The sequence below is a fragment of the Cygnus atratus genome, chromosome 4 (genome assembly GCF_013377495.2).
Source record: "Cygnus atratus isolate AKBS03 ecotype Queensland, Australia chromosome 4, CAtr_DNAZoo_HiC_assembly, whole genome shotgun sequence".
NCBI classification, from domain to species: domain Eukaryota; kingdom Metazoa; phylum Chordata; class Aves; order Anseriformes; family Anatidae; genus Cygnus; species Cygnus atratus.
Window position 1 is genome coordinate 45,638,576 of NC_066365.1, and position 19,816 is coordinate 45,658,391.

Genomic DNA, 19,816 nt, shown 5'->3' on the forward strand with positions numbered 1-19,816 from the left:
TCAAAGTATTTCATCTTAGCTTCTCTTTTTGTGAGATGGAGCCTTTACATTATAATCTAAGAATAACATTTTTTGTCCTTTACTCTATGTTTACTGGGAGTGTAGGGAGGGCAATTGAATTTCTGTGGGGTTTGTTTCATCTCCAGTTGAGCAAAACGTGCTATGCAGGTTTCAGTGTCATGAGACTGTGCTGTAGCCAATTCTGTACTTTAAGTTAGCCTTGAAATAGTTTGGTCACAGTGCCTTGAACTCTGCAAAGCTCAAACTAACTTTGGGAGGTGGAGAAAAAAGCATATTGCCTTGTCCAATTTGAGGTTCTTTTGGTTAGATTAAGTTAGTTAACATACATTGGTGTCAAAACTGTAAACATGTGTTTCCGTTAGGAATGAAAGATGACTTTTAGTTTGCTTCTTATGAAGTGTTTGGTGTTTGAATTCTTTTTCTTCATAATTATTATTTTTTTTTTTGTGAGATGGGACACCAGTAATTGGACTGTGTGGAGGGACATTAAGGGATATTCTTCATTTTTTGAGGGGTGAGTCCAGTGCTGCATTCCTAGAAATTGAATTTGGTAAACACTGGTTTTCCCCTTTATATTGCTTACATTCTAGGGCCCAAGAAAGTGAAAGTACAATTCTCACAAATAAAGGGCTATAAGTTGTATCTAAGCATGTAAAGCAGAGCAGTGACAGGTGTTGAGAGTTTAGTTTTTTGTTTTTTAACACAGCTGTACAAACTACTTGTTTTGCTGAGAAAGTTGACTGTGCCCTTCCTAAGTCATCACCTCTAGAATGGAGCTTGGATTTGGGGTTTGATAATCTGTTTAAGAGTCTTCTCCATCCTTACTCCTGTCCTTTATGTGCATAAGTTTTTCTTACTTAATGCTTTCCAACGTAATTTCTAGCTTAATTGTTCCACTGTTTTCTGCTCAGTTTTGATAATTTGTTCTGTAGGTGATTGCAATAAATAGCCTGAAATACCATCCTCAACAAAAACTGTACAAATCTCACAGATCAGGGATAAATAATTTTGAAAGAAGACAGGATTTTTGCAAACATGACATGTCTGTAATTTTTGGACAATTTGCTTAAAAAAAAAAAAGTTCTGCAGAAATTGCAAAAAAGGTTTTTCCTCATGTTTTATGAAAAAGAAACTAGATATGAAAAGGTTATTTTCAGTGTGCAGAATAGAGTTTTTTTGCACAGCTAACTTTCCTCTCCCTTTTAGTTACACCAAAGAAGAGCTGAACAGAAACATTTCTATTTTACATGCACAGAGGAAAGGTACTTTCCATCTTCTCCTCTTACGCTCAGTTCCCCTTTAGCCTGGCCGTCAGTCAATGTTTGACAATGTACAGCAAATGCTTTCTGTCACTGCACTCTTAGTTCTTGATTTAAACTGTAATGAAACCACGCTGCTATAATTATTCCTTTGCTGTTACTCTAGCTTACTAGCAAGTGTTTGCAGCCACATACAGAAAGGAATGTATGTACGGTGTTTTTGTTTAAGAGTATGTGATGAAATCGACGGCATTTTGGATGAATTTTTATCACTAGATGAAACTCATTAATGTTTAATGCCTGCAAGCAGGTACCCAAAGAGGAGTCATCCAATAAATGCAAGAGATACTATTCTGGCATTGCAGCAAACAAGATTTTATCCCTCAAGCACTTATTGCACAAATAGCTTTTCAAGGTCTTCAGATCTCCCAATTTATCCCCCTCAGGATAAAAGCTAGTTTAGGCTTCACATTAATTTATTCTCTCCAGAAAGATAGGCCATGATCCAAATAACAGTTAAGCACATACTTAACTTTAAATATGAGAACACTCCCTATGAATTAAATGTTTTGTTGCATTAAGACCTTAGCTGTCATAGGTGGTGTTCATTGGTATTGCATAGGGCAGGACGTAGAATATATGTTCAACCTGGTGATATTTGGTTTGGAAAAATTCTGCCTACTGAATCAGTAAGTCTTAGACATCAGGGACTGCTGTTAGCAAAAGACGATGTGACAGAGTGCTCAGCAGCAGCAAGAGGTAGATAGTGCCACTCACCTCTTGAGGTGTTTATAGATGACAAGGATGCCAGTACTATCTAGATAAGAGACCCAAAAAATGAAGTTTGCATTCTTTAGAGGTGAAATACTGAAAAGTACTCCAGTGATTGTTACCGGTGAGGACATATATTCCTTGTAATAACTGTTTTGTGGTGACTTCTCTCACGGCTTAAACAGCATAGTTTTTTGTTCTATTATGGAAAGAGACATACACCTGGTTTTAGGCTGCTCCTCTTAAGATGGATCTTATGGCATTGTCTCCTAGTTTTATATGTTGAGATGCTAGCTCAGCATGATGAGAATATTAAGGATTTCCAACTCATGGAAAAGGAGGAGCCCTTTCTGAGAAACACACAACAGCATCAGTAGGGTAAAAATGCATTTTCTGCCTGTTAGCAATATAAAAATTAAATATGTCACAACTATAAATTGGTAGTTAGATGTTTTGCTGAAAGAGTTATCTTTTTGTTGGCTGATGAAAGGCATATCTGCTTTCCTAAAATAATAGAAAGGCAGAACAAACAGAACTTCGGCTTACAGAATTTCATGAGACCTTAGTAAGGCTGATATTGCCAACACGTCACATCTGTAGGACCCTAGACATCCTTACTGAAGTACAGTGTAATGCAGGCCATTGTGTTTTGAGTAGAACAGGACATGAAAGTGCTGAATATTAATTAAATGCCTAAAGGATGTCCTTCTTTGGGTGGCCTTTTTTAAGGTTTGGTCATTTGGTCATTTTTAACCATTATAATACAATTTATAATTTTTTACTTGAAGCAGTAGTCCTAAATTTTCTTGTCTTGAAAAATAAGTCTTCATTCCTAAGTTGTCTATGTCACAGTATTTCCATAATGCTGCAAAAAAATTTTTTTGATCAAAAGCAAACAGTCAGTGGGATTCTGAGATAACTGGGACCTAGCCATACACACTAAGGAAAGTCTTAATGTGAATCAGCAATGCAAAGTCACATGCTAATTCCTCAGTGTGGCATCATCATTAGTCTTCATTGGACAGTTTAAACAACTTGATGCCCAGATACAATGTGTTCCTGCGTCATGGTGCTGTATTGATGCTACCAAAAGAAACCCTCACAATGAATTTTTAGTTTGCGTATTGAGAGTATTTTTGCAAACTTATACTCAGTTTGTGCTTAAGAAAGCCCCAAACAAAAAGATCTAAAATACTTGTATTCCTCTTTAGACATTTTCTTCCCTGTGTTCTAAAATTGTGATTTATTTCCCCTGTGATACTCAACTGTCTTGAACAAAAGGTATAAAGACTTCCTCAGTGCAATACTAGCGTGGACGACCACTTAAAAATCAGATCATTTTAGCAAACTTTTCATTTTAGCAAGAAAAAAGACTGGTTCTTATTGATTGCATTGCTCTTAATTGATTCATTCATCTGGTTTGTTTAGATTTAGTCCTAACTTTGATAAGGCACTTTAATTAAAACTAATGCCTTAATCAGATGCAACGGAGTTACTACTTTAACCATTAAATAAACTGTCTTGATCCAGAATGCCCTATAATTATGCCTTCTACTCAACGGGAGGTAAATTGGCATTCATAAACCATCCTACAAGCACTGACCTGTATTTTAGATTTCTAGGACTAAAACAATACTGTTTAATATCAAGAGCTGTCTATTTCTAGCAAGAAATGCAATTAAATTATTCAGCTTTCTGTAGCCTTTTATTTAAAAAGGGAGAATATTTTCATTAGCTGTCTTCACAGTGAATACTGTTATTATATAATTGTACTGAGATATTGAATTTTTGGAATAGTTAAATCTGTGCTGCTTCTTTACCCTTCATTTTCTAAGGATGCCATGATGCACATGGGGTCATAGCATTTCACGTCTCCTTTCCTGCCGTCCTGCATGTATAGTAGAAGAAAGCTTCTTAAACGATACCCAGTAGTTCAGTGTGACCCCAGGTTAGTGAGAAACTTAATCCCGTCTTAGTTCTCCTGTGCTCTTCACAGACTTCGCATCAAGGCTCCCTTTGCTGCTGGTGTTAAGTTTGGCTGTTCTTTGCATTTCTTAGCATTGCCAACACATTGTTTTGGCCAACTTGCAGTGGCCATTGCTCTCTCCTAATCTTAATTGTATCTTGCTTCTTCCCATGTTACTGCTTCTTTTTCAAATTGAGGGCCTCAGAACAAGCTGACGAGTACAAATTTCCTCTCCTCATCGCTCTTGTAGGTGAGGTGTGGTGATTTCTGAGTAACTTGTGATACCCCAGTTTAAAATGACTGAGAAACATTATGTGCCTGTAAAAAAGAAGCAATTGAAAGCAGTTAAATCTCAGTGAGCATGAGGAAGACAAGTGAAGAATATCTAAATGGAGTTTTGCTTGTTTTTTTTTTGTTGTTGTTTTTTTTTGAGTAGATAGAAATGAAAAGGAAGGAGAAAGCAGCCCTTTTCATTCTTGAAAATCAGAACCAAAGAAGAGCCAGGTCTGAAGCTGCTGGATGTTTGGTTTCTCAGAAGAGGTTAAACAAGAAGGGTTTAAGGAGAAAATACATGTATATCTTATACTCCTTTTAATAAGTCTGATTTTAAAAGTGAAACGATCAAGGACTGGTCTATCGGAGTTGAGCTGTTTGTGGCAAGAGTCACTTGGCTCCTTGAAAGGCTGAGTTCAAGAGTGCAGATTGTGTCGGATCCAGCAGAAGACTGCTGGAGGCAGTCTAAAAGAAGGCAGAGAATTAACCTGTGACCACATAGGAACCACTAAAATAAGGGATAGTTTGGGAATGAGATGAGAGAATGGGGAACTGTGGTGTGATGTGGCTGATAAGAGAAAAACCTGTAATGTTAAATGTAGGTGCACAGAAGATGAAAAAAATATTTGATATTCTTTGTAGGAGATTTCATCTCTATCTCTGGTGTTAGAGTACAGGGAAAGCTAGAATAAATGAGAAGCCTGGCTTAATGGTGAGAAGAGGACATAATAGTTCTGCCATAAACATGGCATATACAGAATACACAATGAAAAATAATCTTGTAGGCCTTTCTATGCAAAGGAACTTGATATTTCTAAAATGAGCTTCTGTGGCACTCCAGTTGTATCTAGCAAAACCTATGACCATTAAATACAAAGCAAAGGTTCAGCAGATGTCTGTTAATCCCACAATTCTGGCACTTGAATCTTCTGAGAGCATTACAGCCATGCAAGTGGGAGGACAGCAGTTAAATAGGTCTGTTGGCTTTACAGGTGCACGCAGGTGAGCAGGGCTTGGCTGGACGTATAATTTCAGAGCTGGCAGGAACACTCAGGACTTTGCCATGTTTCAGAACTTCCACTTGTAAAATCCCAGCATGTGACTTTTAAGGTCAAATTGTAGCTCTAAGATATTGTTCTTTTGGACCCTGAGGAATCCAGGGCATCTGGGCCCAAAACAAGCTGTCCTTCTGCTTTCTTTGTCTGGGATGGGGTTGGGTTGATGGGGACCCCAGGGAGCCATTGCCACCACGAGACCAGAACGTCCTCTCTTTCACATCCTGCTCATCTTTGGGCCCTGTGCCACCTGCACAAGAGGAGAGGCTGTTCAGTCTTCCACCTAGCTCTTTCCTCGCCCGTATTCACACATAGAATCACGGAATTGTAGGGGTTGGAAGGGACCTCAAGAGATCACCGGGTCCCTGTCTTTTTTTGTACTGGGGAGCCCAGGACTGGACACAGTACTCCAGGTGAGGCCTGACCAGGGCAGAGTAGAGGGGGAGGATCACCTCCCTTGACCTGCTGGCCACACTCCTTTTAATGCATGCCAGGATCCCATTGGCCTTCTTGGCCACCAGGGCACACTGCTGGCTCATGGTCAACCTGTTGTTCACCAGGACCCCCAGGTCCTCCTCTCCAGCAGGTCATCCCCCAACCTGTGCTGATACGTGCAGTTGTTCCTTCTCAAGTGCAGGACTCTACACTTGCTCTTTTTAAACCTCATCTGGTTTCTTCCTGCCCAAACTCCAAGCAGAGTCATGTAGTTGTTTTCAACAGCCTTGAATCATAGCACCATCAAATGCCTATCTGCTCCTGTAGGCATTTTGCACGTGCAGTGATGGATACTAATATTGAGGGAAAGTTTCCTCTAAGCTGATTTTTATTACCATACCTTCATACAGCTCTGATTGCGAAGTGCAAGGAGAACCGTGCTAATGTGGCAGTTTAAGCTAAATTGCTTATATTTGTAAAAGCTAACATGTTATGTGAGACTTAGAGCTGTAAGAAGTCACAGTATTTTCAGCGTATTAATAATGGGAGGAATGGTGTTCAGAAACAAATATCCATCAATGAAAAATAGCCTATATACTACTTTCATGGGGTAGTCGATAAATTAACAGGGATAGTATCAGGAAATAATTCCCCTCGGAACAGAGAAAGTAATAGCATTATTCTGTTGTGCTTCCTACCCTTCTCCATGCTGTAAAACAAAACAAAAAAAGCAAAAATATGCAGCTTGTAGCTGTGCTTCAGGCAGTAAGTTGAGTTGGACTGAATTTTTAAATAATTGTTCTCTGAAAACAAGATACATGTTCTCTAGGCATTTAATTATGGTTAAAGTGTCATTTTCCTTCACCTCAAACCCTTGAGTCTTGACAGTTCGTTTCCTGCCCTCCTGAGTGGCTGGGATATGAGGCAAGTAACTGCAGATACGGCTATCCATTTAACTGACCCAGCTCAGATGGCTATCATGTCGGGTCTGAAAAACTTGTTTCCCCTCTCTTACTCTCAAGTTTCCCAATGCAGAGGAAGGAGGATGGCATTAGGTATGTGTTACAAGCTTTGTTACTGGTCAAAGAAAATGGTGTGTGCGTTACTGTATGTGGGAAAAGAAAGTTAAATTCTGGTTAGTGTTCAGACTGTAATTCCCTTGTCCAAATGTCTGTGGCAGCCACGGAGTAATGACGCTCAAATGCATCATTTGTCTGTCTGTCAGCAATAATTTGTCATGTTGCATAGAGGTCTGTGAAACTTGTTAGGATTTGTTCCAAGTGAAAAGGATGGAGACTTCTGCATTTGATAATTTAATCACACCTGCAATGTTTACTGCTATGTTGGAGTCCCAATACTGTAACTTGCCCAAGTTCATTTCAAGTTCACCTGAACATTTATGAACTGCGATGAGATTTCTAGAAGACCTTTGCAAGACCTGTCCGTCAGCAATGTGACTTCTGAAGTAAACCCAATTGGCAAGTGTATAAGCACCTTTCTTTTCCCCAGGTAATTCTTAATGAAGTGCTAATTTCTGGTTTCTTAAGGTGACTATCAGCCAGCTACAAAAGCAGGTTGTGTTTTAAGTTTGTGTACAGAAGAGCATATGCTAAAAATTCCTGTTCTGCTGTCAGATCATCAAAGTTTTAACTTAAGCCACCAGTAGAGAGTGTGTAAGCATTACAGAGGAAAACCTGATTTGGGTGTAGTTTACAGTGTGTAGTGAAAGAGGGCAGGGGGAGTCTGTAAGGAAAGGAGCCTATTAACTTCTGTGCCAGCACTGAGATGTGTGTGCGAGAAACACTCTGTAGCCAATAACATAGGCTCAGGCGAGGATCTCGGTGAAGTAGCATTTTTATTCGCGATTGCAATGGCGGGCGTCCCACAAGCAGGAGCGCGCCTACTAGTTCCATAACACAGTTTATATACTTTTTTTCTCGACGGCCGGGACCCTCCCCTGTTTCCCCATTGACTGGGTAATCCAGGTTCACAACCTATCCGGTGCTTCACAGACAATACATAGCTTTCAGTTGCCGGCCTGTTTTAAGTCAAATTTCTTTTGACTTTTATACTCTTTGAGGTGATAATGTTTTTTACACAGTGATTTCCGCCTAATTGCTCAAAGGATTCTGGTTGCCTGCATTTTACAAGGTTAAGCTTTCTTATCACTGCAAGCATATCTCAATACCACATTCCTTCCCTCTAAAAATGTAACTGTGCAAAAACAACATTTTTATTCCCACATGTGGAAGGGCTGCAGTGGGCACTGAAACTGGAACAGAAAGACCCCCAAGTGTGGTGTACATGTTGCTTTGAGATCAGCAACGTGGATTTGAAGACTTGGAGAAGACCTTTTTAATCAGGATTTGAAATGAAAACTGACACTGATGTGCTCTGCTATGAGCATGAATTTCCTTGCTTTAGGGTAAAGCCATTTTAGCTGCACTTTGAGTAAAACAAAACTGTCATTTCCTTGTCGGTGTTTAGGAAGTGACTTTTGTATTGTCTTGGAGATGGTTTGTGATTTGATTGCATGTTGTCTCGGTTTGGAGATGTGCTCAAATGTGATTAATCCACTAACGTTGTTAATTCATTGGTTTAGGGATTTGAATTAAATTATGATCGTGACAAGGATAATTATATCATTGTCCCACCATTCTTATAGAAGTAAGCAGTACTTCGGGCTTAGGCAGTAAGCTTACTGTGTTTTAATTCTGTTTATTTTCTCTTTAATATACATCAGCAAAATAGAGTATTTTTGCTACATTTTGTTACCAGTGCGGTTTTAAAGGCAGGAAGCAAATCGGTAGCTGACCTGAAGACTGATTGGCCTGGCCCTGAAGCTGAAGCGTGCCTTGCTCACAGGAGGCATTTTGCTTGGAGTAAACTTAGAACTAAATCATCCTGCCTTGAATTTTCTAAGTAATTCTTGGTGTTGGTCTCATCTACCAAAGCTCCTTACCACCCACTGTTTTTTTAGAAAAAGTTACTTTTTTAAAAAACAACCAAAACTACTTCCTTTGTGTTCTCACCGGCTGTGGCCTTCCACATCCTCTCCACCAGCACAGCCTCTGTGCTGTTGGCTGGCCTGGCTCTCCCAGGCCGAAGTCCGGTCCTCTGCTTGCTTTGAGAAAGCCATGCTGTCTGTACCTCCAGAGGAGCTGGCTGTGGTTCCTGCTCACGAAGGAATTGCCATCATTATGCTGATATTTACATAACATTGTTTTCGGAGTAACGGGTGCTAATGCTGAGTATTGTCTGCATCGCCCTGATAATGGCATCAGAACAAAACACTCTGCGAATATGTTGGTCTGGCCAGGGAGAGCGGGAATTAATTCCTACATATTATTAAAATTAAGCCACTCAATGCCAGGTCTGTGAGTAGCTGATCTGGCCAGATTTATGCATCTGCCTTCACATAGTGGAAGGAGTTTTAAGACTAAGGTTACACAAGTGCAAATGAGATGCATATTTTTGTTCATCAGATGAGAATGTTTCATACCTCTTTCAGACTTATTCCACTCTTTAAGCCTGAACTTAGCACTGGTTCGGTGTCCATGTGCCTCCTCTTTCTGCATTTGGGGGCTGGCATAGGGAATCCTTTGCCCTGTGTCTGCTTCATGAGTAAATATAATGTTTCTAATTGCTCTTCTGAAATGAGATTTTCTGTTTGAATGAACAGCTACATTTGTTAGAACATTTTCAAGTCTCTAAATGAGATGGTTAGGTTTAACCAATGCTGTCCAGTGATGACAAGTGCTCAAGTGAGATAAGTGATAGAAAAAGGGTATTGGTAGTCGTAAGGTGAACCTGAGAGCCCGAGTTCTTGGCAGGATGAATTTTCTGTTTTTAATGACCAGCTCCATGGAACAGTGGAATTATGTCATTTTACAATGAAAAAATAATATTCTCCAAAGGAACTTTTCATTTTTCTTTGCCATCAAAATTCAATTTGGTATTGTTTAGTCATGCAGCATGGTTGATTATTCAGCTCTTTTGGAAAAGCAATTTGTAATAGAGCAAGAAACAAAATGGAGAAGCTGCATTTGTGAGCACTGAAATGAATGCACAGGCAGAGAGGCATATGCAGCAAAAGATGTGTACATTTGGGCTCGGCTCCTCCTCAGAGAAAACATTGTACATCGGGAAAACATTGACTTGGGGGAGTGAATCATCAGCTACTTCAGGGCAAGTCTGTAACAGGTTGAACTTCTGCATCCTCTGCTCAGCATCATATAGTATAGAATCCTAAACTAAACTGCTAAATTCTGAATTTTATCTCATCATTACATCATTTAATGTAATTCAAAGTTATTACATACTTTACTCCATAATCTTCAGTGAACGGAGCTCACTGGCAGTGGTAAAAAGTTATAATGGAACTTTTTGCTTAATAATTCCACAAGTACAGGGAAGGTTACAGCTCTGCAGTGGTAGCTGCTATGCAAGCACAAAAAGTTTGCAGTGACTTGTGTGTGTTTGATGAAAATTAGTCTTCTCTGGGAACTAACGCATTTGTAAGATCACAAGAACAACTCCCCTATTCCTAGAAATGCAGAACTTGAGGATCCCCTGAGCTACTGAATACTGTCCAGGAACCAGGTCAGGTGACAGTTCTCTCATCAGCTGATCTGTTTGCTTTTGCAGCTCCTGTTGAAAGGTTCTCAAGGCCTTTATCGTACACTAAGGGAAAGTTTTACTACTCATCTCAACAAGCTTATTTGACAATAACTTAGAGTTAATAGTATTTAACTCTATCTGACAGATAATGAAGAGTCTGATTTCTGTGTCTATTGTTCACTTCCATACTGATACAAGTCCACTCGTTCTAAGATAATGTATTTATTACAATACAAATAAGGGCAGAATCAGCACAAACACACAAGCCAGCAGTCACAAAGCAATAGTAATGGCAAGTGCAGACCAGTAGCTGAGAGCAACTGTGTTTCCCCCATCAGCTGGAGAATTCACCAGCTGTCTTCAATCAGTGGCTTTTTATGGTATCTTCCTGGGAGAAAGAGGCTTTGACATCATCTTTGAAAGCATTTGAGGATTCATGCAGATCTCTGACAATGAGCCTAAAATGATAAGAATTTATATTTGAAAACTAGGCTGTTTCACCAATATTCTGATGTTTCACCAGCTTTCATTTCTGTGTCTTTCCCTCCCTCTCCCCTTCCCTTTTTCTGTACAACAGGGATTTGGGAAACAAGTGGATGTGTCATATATTGCCAAACATTACAACATGAGCAAAAGCAAAGTTGACAACCAGTTCTACAGTGTGGAAGTAGGTGACTCGACCTTCACAGTTCTCAAACGCTACCAGAACTTGAAACCTATTGGCTCTGGGGCTCAGGGAATAGTTTGGTAAGTATCAGCAGTTTCTCTTATGCTTTTAAATAGGATTTGCCTCTTGCATTTCTTCACATTTTGCTAATCACAGACATTGTCTAAAATTGCACAAATAAGAGTCAGGTAATAGACATCCTGAGGCAAAGGGAGCCTAATAAATTCTGCTGCTGGTGCAAGTGTTAGCATGGGGTTTTTCTCCACATAGCAAAATGTAACTAGCAAGAAAGCAGGAGAAAGATCTTACTATAACTGACAACTGTGGCACTATTTCCAGAGGCAGTGCAAATTATATCCTGAGTAAACCCTGTAATTTTAGTCTTTGTACAGTAAAAGTCACTGAGAGCTATATAGAAACTGGTCACATCCGCTAGCATTCTAAAGCATTGGGAATGGAAGCCTTTCGTATCGAGGTAACTGCCAAATGTTTCTTTTATTTTTGAAAGAGGTGTTGCAATGATGTGAAAAATGGAAACAAAAGACAATTTTTTTAGCTCTTCTCAACAATACAAAAGGTTTATGGAATTTGAAATGATGGTCAAAGGTTACAACGTTTTCTTTGGCTTTTGGCTGCATTTTTAGAAATGGCTCTTTAATTTCAATTGAAGTGGAATGTGTTTAAATGTCTCTGTGAGAGCATTTGTTGCCTGCTTAATTGTGGGACATTTATATCTCTATAAATTGATCCGAGGTGAAGCCTAATTCCATCTGTTGTTTTTATCACTGCTGTTTTCTGACTTCGATGTAGTGTGTGTTACCTTGTAGTTAAAAGCAATGGGAAAGCAATGGGTTCTTGTAACTTAGGGAAGCAGACTTCCATGGATCATTGACATGGGCACTATAATTGGCAGTGTGACAACAATTAGCAACACATCCTTAGTCCTCTGTCTGTCACATCCAACCTTTAGTATACTTACAGAACACAAGAGTCCAAAGATTGATCTAAAGTATCAAGTACTTTATTTCATATCTTAAGCAGAAGAGGGCTAAAGGTTAGTTTAAAATTGGTTCTAAAAGAGAAATATGATTGTGTTAAGTACTAACAATGTTCAGTCTGTACCAGTTGTCCACTTAAATAAGTATCATATATTTTCTCTTCCTACTGACTATAGTCTGTTTTAGAATAAAATCAGATCTTGTTGAGTCTGTCTGCAACTGAATTGTTGTAATGATCAAATGTGAGCAACAGCAACAACAAAAAATAGATGTTAAGCAAAATAAAATTAATATAATGGGAATTTGTCTTTCATCAACTAAAGAGTTGATGGGGAAAAGTTAGGAATGTCCTAGGACAGAAAATCAAGCGAGAAAACAACAACAACAACAAGTTCAAGTGAAAACAAAACGTGAAACAAAATTTACAGTTTATTGGACCACGTGTTACAGTTAGGACAAGTACACAGGCTTTTGACCATGAGTTGATCTTTAGGTCTGCAATAGAAACAGAAAACTTCAAAGGTAAAAATAAGTTGAGTGCACTTTTCTGGGTTTAATTAGATATATAGCAGCTAAACCACATGGAGAACGGGGACTTGATACCCCTCTGCAAAGTTAGAAGGGAGGAGAGGTGACAACTGCCTAATTTTATATGGGAGAGCAAGAGCCAGGTCACTCCTTGCCTGTGGATATGATATGAACAGTTTAGAGGAGGGTGAATGGAGAGGAGTTCTTGTGTTCCATAAAATCACCAGAAATATGCTGATGTTGGAGCGGGTAGTTTTTATGTTTCACGTGAGTGCTTTTTGCCTGCAAGCAAGGCGTTGATCTTGAGGTTTTTTGCTATAGCTTGCAGTTAACAGTTTTGGTACCGTCTGTGATAATATCATGCTGCCTGCGATGTCTAGAAAAAATACATTGTATAGGAATGTTCTAAAAAGTGATTTGAAGGGGGGTATGGGGGCTCTGGAATTTATGGTGGAAGCAGGGAGAAAGTCTTGTTTTACAAGGTAGACAGCAAAGGTGTAACCTATATACTTAGGGATGCAAGTAATTAAGATCGTAGTAGTAGTTTATAAAGAAACTGGGCCTGTTTAGGACTGCGTTGGTGACTATAGCTGTGTCCGTTATTGCAAGACTGTGTTAGCTATTGAAGACTGAGTTGTCTGGGCAAGATGAGCTTGGTGATGTCTTTCTGCTGAAATACTGAAGGTTTTTCTTTCTCTCTGAAGTCTCAAGACAGGGTTTCATGCTGTGGGATGTTGGGATATGGTCTAGTGCTGTGTCAGCTGATCAGAGGAGCATTAGCTGGGCTGCGCTTTATGCTTTCTGTGCTATGCAAGAAATTTGGCTTTGTTGGAGAAATGTTTCCAGGAGAGGAACATGGGAGCAGGCTGATGGTTTGAGGATGATTTTGAAGAGACCTGGGAACTCTTTAGTTGGAAGCATTAGAACCCCCTAAAAAGGTTCCTCATCTGCAGATCTTTAGGAGACTAATATTATCCTTGAAGCAGTAAACTGGGCAATTTTGCAGTGTTTTTTGGAATTAGTAGAGTGATTTTATGATCCCTTTGAGCATGAGAATGAAGGAGATAGTCTTTTTGAGTTTGCTATAACAGCAAGTCAAGCAATAGCTTGCCGTGTTGTCTAAGGCTTGTTCTCCTTTGCTGATTTGTTATTTGGTGGTTGAATATTAGGGAGTACAAAGTTCTTGCACTTGACAATGTTGTGCTGACCATGGTGCTCCTGGTTGGTTATCCACCTGTGGATTCTCTCCCTGAAACAGTCACCGTAGTGCCCAGGCTCAGGGGATGGAGGTAGAGTGGTGGTTGATGGGGTTAATGCATGTCCTGTCCACTGTGCCATGTCCAATATGAAGTTTATTTTCATTGCTGTTCTCCTTGAGCTATCCCAGGGAAGTGTCCTGTAGGTGAAAACTTATTCTAATTCTCCATATATTTTAAAAATATTTTTATTGTATATAATTTAGGGTAGCCTGTTTCATCCTGTAGGCCTCTGGTAGAAGTCACTGAAGACTGAGCATATTAAATCAACAGAGCCATTTAGAAGTAGATTTTGACTTAATATGACAAGTTTCTCTGTGAAATGGGCTCATAAATGGTGAAGAACATCGGATTCTTGAGTTCGCAAAAACACATAAGCTCTTTTGTATGATCATTATTCTTAATATCCATTTGTGTGTAACACAGTTGAGTCCTGGTCTGAGTATAAGGCTCCAAAGGGATACTGCAATGGGAGTAGTGGTAAAACCTGAAGAAAAATGGAGTTGCCACTTCATACTCAACTCCCAGCTCTCAATAATCAAGGAAAGAAGGTTGTGCATGTGCTGTGGTGAAGTGAAAAACGACAAAGAAGGGTGGACATCTGAGTGTTTTCAAGTTAACACGCTACCTTATTTCTATTGTTTATTTCTATTCTATAGCTGGAAATCAATAAATTAAAGGTGGGACCATGCCCTGACAATATTTTGGTTTCTTTGTGCTGGAGGTGAAATAGATAGATGTCAGTGTCTTTGCTTGTGTAAACCAGCCTAGTTCCACTGAAATCCAAAGGTGTTCCCATCATGGCACAGAGCAGGAATTTTGGTAGAAGAAAAGAAAGAACACGTTATTCAGAAAAAAAATGAAGTGAACAGTGCATCCAGTTACAGGTACAATTTCCCTGGCCCTGAATGGAGTGGCAGTGTTAATTTGGTTGGTTGTGGGCTTTTTCCTGAGTCAGTGCTGAGCACATCTTGAGTTGGGTTAGCTGCATTTTGTTTCCGCAGTCACATCTTGCTTACTCCTTGCACTTCAAATTGTTGATGGCTGCTGCGGATTTATCCTGTTCTGTTAAAGATTCTCCAATTTGTATCCATTAGTTCAGATTGTTTTAAGTTTCTCATGCTGTTATATGCTTTGCTGATGTGCTTTGACACTCTGCTCCTGAGGAGGTTTTTGAAGACAACCTTTCAAGAGTTGTACAAGTGTTCTGTATAGGAGGAATACAGAAAATACCTTGTCAGTTTGCACTGTGAACTATTACTGCACTGCCAGTGAAATGAACATAGCAATTTAAAAACATTTTCTGCTTTTTGTCTCATACAGTGGCAATACTTGATGAGATTTTTTTTTCCTCCCAAGAGTACGTGGTTTGAACTGTTGCCAGTTTATTTTTTTTTTCCACTTCAGGAATTTCTTAAATTTTGAAATACCATAAGGAAACTGACAGCAAGTTTCAGGCTTCACTCATTCGTTATAACATTGCAGTGCTTTTCTCCAATGACAATTTGCATTTACATTGTAGTATTCTCTGGATTTTCAGCATGTCATTGCCCTGAAATGTCAAAAAATTAATTACATATATTTGGTTAGCCATTGATCACCTTGATTGACTTATACCTGGAACAGCACATTCTGTTTTTTCATTCTGCAAAATCTGTGACTTCGTTCTTCAGAAAAATAGCAAATGTTGAAATTGTCTCGAGAATCTGAATCACTGGCACATGAATTGTAAGGTGCTGAGTGACTCCCAGTGGAAACAGCAAAGGTTTAGTATCTCTGTGGGTTTGGGCTCTGGAATATTAGGAGTGAATACATTTATCTAAATTGGGCAGATTTGTCTGTGAAGGTAACGTTATTAGAATTGGCATAGTAGCACATATTCAGAGTCAGTTTGCTTGCATAGGAGTGAGAGGAGGGAACGTCTTGCGATGCTCTTGCTAATGACTGAACAAATAACTCAGCTTGGCCTGCCTAAGGATTATAGATAGCTGCCATATGTTGAACTGTACATTACACATCTGAAAAATCAGCTACGTTAATTTGTTTTTAAGAATAAACAGCTTATATTTCATGTTTGCTTTGATTCTTAAAACTACTTCTGTCTACTAATTTCTTTAAGTAAGAAAGAAGAAGAAAACAAAATTATATCTAGTAACAGTGTGTGAGAGAACCTGAGACAGGATGAAGATCTGTTTTTTAATGACAGAGATACATGAGATGTCATGTTTGAACAAGAGTTACTGTTTGTATCTTCTTTTTTCCTTGAAAGCTTAAAGGAATGAAAGGATATGGACTTACATGTAATTACTTAACAAAAAATATTCCTCAAATATTTTTTGTCATGTCCTTTTGTTGCCTAACTGCAGAGACTCTTGGCAGGGAGATAGTCGCCATGTATTTTATGTTTATCTTCTCGTGTTTCATTCCCCTTTGCTAGTACACAGAAATCTAAAATGTAATTTAAATTGTGGGCATTACAAACGACGTAATAAAAAAGTGCCACAGTGCGCTCCGCGAGCATAGAGATCAGAGGCTGTCTCTAAAGTACTCAAGACTGCCTATTTCTGACTCCATCTTTCTTTCCTCTTTTTGCCTTAAATAACCTGTATAGTTTCCATGACTACAAAACTTAAGCAGGCAAAATCCAGTCCAAATTTTCCCTGTGCAGATGTGTGTAAAAACAAAAAATGAAATCAGATGCTTTAGAAACCGTCTGTGCACAACCTGTTTTTGTGAACCCTAAGAGCAGGAACCCTAAGAGCAGTATTTTCTAAACCTGGTGATAAGCTGCAGTGCTGCAGAGGCACTTTGTGGCTCCGGTGAGTGTGGTGACACCCAGGATCTTCAGCTGGCTCAGTACAGCTCCTAGGTAGAGAGCAAGTTTGTTCATGGTCATGAGTGGATATGGTTAAGCATCTGTGATACTTAGTGCCATTAAAAAAAACATTGGTGTTTATCAGCTGTTAGTAAGTTCTGTGGCTACAGAGAAGTCACTGACATTTCTGTGGCCTTAGGTCTTTCTGTGGTGGTTAATAACTCATTTTTATTTAGATTTTTGGCTATCAGGTGGTAACATTTCATAACTCCCTTTATGGATGAAAAGCACCTATCTGCTCTTACCCCACCAAGGGCTTTCCTATGGCCTCTGCCAGGTCTCCTCCTCTTCATATTGCATCTCTTTTGCTCCTGTACTTTGTCACATCCAACAGTTTTAAGACTCTTATTGCTTCTCCTGCAGTCTCTGGTTATCTTTGCTTGGAAATCAGATGCAGGTAAATACCAGTTCAGTCAGGAAATTGGGATTGGAATTAACTAGTCAGTGCATCGCAGTCCTTGCTTAACCGAGTTCAGTCTTTTCCCTCTAATCCATTATCCTGAAATCCTGTCACTGCTGAAATGAAGATTATTGCATCCTCCGCACTGATTACTGCGTGTCTGACAGCAGAGCAGGACAGGAGTTTCTTCTGCGGTAGGAAAATTGCTGTGACCATACGGAATCATAGCAGTGGGGCTACAGGGCAGAGCATCTAAATAAACGGGCAAATACCAAAACAAGGAAGAAATTGAACTGGAAATAGAAAACTAGAGCTAGTCTGGAATGAAATGCAGATTAGTTCATTCAGCTTTCATTGTCAGCATGAATTGGTGCTATTTATTCTCTGACATTACTGGTCTACAGATTTTCACTGTGTTTAACAGAAAGCAAAAGGTTATCTGTCATCTAATGACTTGCTTTCCTTCAACCAACAGGAACAACTGGGACAGGTGAAGAACCAGAATATAACAGATACTAAGCAAAACAGAAAGAAAATACAAAACAAGGGATTGTATAGGAAGCCTAAGTGACGTTTTTGAACAATATAAGACATGTCTTGCATGGCCCTACTGGGAAAACTGACCAGAAGGAGTTGGTGATAAAAAAGAGGCAGTTGGGAAGGGCAGCAGAAAGGAGGAGGACTGAGAAGCAGGTGTGAAAGCAGGTGGCCAAGAGGACATCAGTGTAGTTTTTTTTGGCTTTGTTTGTTTTCTTGCTTTTGTTCTTTTCTGTATTGATGGTAGTAAACTTTTCCATTCAGTCGAAATTCATTGCCCATTTACAAATCAAAAATGCATTTTGTAGCTGTGGAGTCACTAATTCCTCATGATCCATGGAAGGGGGTAGACCTTCTAATGGGGGAAAAAACAAAACAAAAAAAACCCACCATCTTATTCTAAAACTGTATCAGGAAAATCTTGTAATTTCTGATGCGTTCTGGTGTAACAGGGCAACCCTACAACTTAAGTGACATATTCATTTGTTCTCGTTAAAGTGGTGAGGCATTTTGGCTTGCTGTACAGCAGGTAAAATATTTTATATCCTGATAAAACATCATTTTCACCCACTGCTATCTTTTCTTGTGTCAGAGATGTCCCTCACTGTGAGTTGCCCCAGTTGGACATGAGCATATAGGGTGAGTTAGAGCAGCTTGGGCTGGTTGAGTTAGTTACTGAGTAGGGGCAGGGAGGGTAAATGTGACCCAAGTGTGAGCATTGGCTTTGTTCCCTCCCAGAACACCAACAGGTAATGTTTCAGCATCTGAGATTATCTGCCTCTGTTTGGAATAACCTTGCAGAAGCCACGGGGTTTGCCTTGGGAAACTAGAATTTGAGTAGTCTTCTAGGGTTAATCTTTTATAAAAACTTTCTTTTTCCTCCTGTGCTCATCACATTGTAGATGGTTGCTTGCTGACAATATGATTTCAGTGCTTGGTTGAATTTTTGGTTTTTAAGCAGTTGAGGGTTGCAGCAAGAAATGTTGCTGTTTCTTTCTCCTTAAACTGACAGCTTTTGTTCTCTTCGTCAAACAAGCCACTAAGTTTTTTAAATTACAACTGTGAGGTGGGTATGGAAGATAGTAGCTGTTTTCTGTTTCAGTCTGCAGATCCAAGAATAACAGAATCATCACGTGACTGCCAGTTGGAAAGTATTAGAGACTCAGCTTCTGCTCAGACTTTTCCTTAGTGTCCATAATTCCTTAGTCTTGTACATGGCTGTTGAAGGAGGGAACTGGAACTCTTCTGGCTTTGCTGCTTTGACACTTAACAAACCTTGAAAGGTGTCCCAAGTGTATGTACCCTGCTAAGAGTTCAGAACATCAAATCTGGAAATTGGTCACCAGATTTCTTATCTTATACCCCTTTGCTAAATGCTGGGCAGACGGAATGTCGGACTTGATTGGGTTTAACTACAAATTGGATGGCAACTTCTTTGGCCCTTGTATTTTCTGTCATGGAACACTGATAAGCATCCCTAGCTCTGATCCATTTTTCAGATCTTTACCTTGCTCTGGCTTCAGTAAATTCTCAAGCTTGCAGCATGGTTTGGAAACCAAGAGATTGTTATCTCTTAAGTGTCACTTGCGTGAAGGAAAGCATTTTGGTCTAGAGGACTTAAAAACAGAATGAAAAAATGCTGGCTTATATGACTGACCAGGCTGAATTTCCTAGCCTGGCAGTTGCCAGCATGCAGAATACATACTGAGTTAGTGGCATGATAAATGCAGAATCGGAAAGCACCACTTCTCTTCTGACAGTTCTGTCAGAAAATGATGCTACAACTGAGTCACTTACAGAGCTAAGTATAAAAATAAATCAGTGGAATATATAGAAATGAGAAGTATGTAAGTGTTCTCCTTAATATTTTAATCACCAGGAAAACTAAAATGGTACCTATTCTACATCACCTGGCACACCTCTCAGGAACAGGACAGCTGTCGCCATGTTGCCTTTCATGCTTTGTCCTGATGCAGCTCTTGTGAGTGAGCATGGCTCTGAGAAAGGCGTTCATCCTGCATCCATCTACAAAACTGAGCAGTGGATTCCAAAATGATGCCTTTTTTAGGGCATCACCAGCTCATGTAACCAGAAAGATGACTAAATTGCAAGTTCAAGCGGCAGATGAGAGAGCCACAGAGCTATTTTTGTACAA

General features: G+C 39.5%; 1 protein-coding gene across 8 annotated transcripts in view; it reads left to right on the plus strand.

Moving 5' to 3' along the window:
- Positions 1-19,816, plus strand: part of MAPK10 (mitogen-activated protein kinase 10) — a 121,344-nt gene that overhangs the window by 59,911 nt on the left and 41,617 nt on the right. For 7 of the 8 annotated variants that reach the window (XM_035548491.2, XM_035548496.2, XM_035548461.2 and 4 more), the window contains one exon: positions 10,978-11,147. In XM_035548491.2, coding sequence (XP_035404384.1) covers positions 11,026-11,147 — 122 coding nt within the window. In that variant the 5' untranslated portion in view covers positions 10,978-11,025. Of the gene's footprint in view, positions 1-1,227; positions 1,284-10,977; positions 11,148-19,816 lie in introns of all 8 variants that reach the window. The other variant, XM_035548476.2, reaches the window with a different exon arrangement.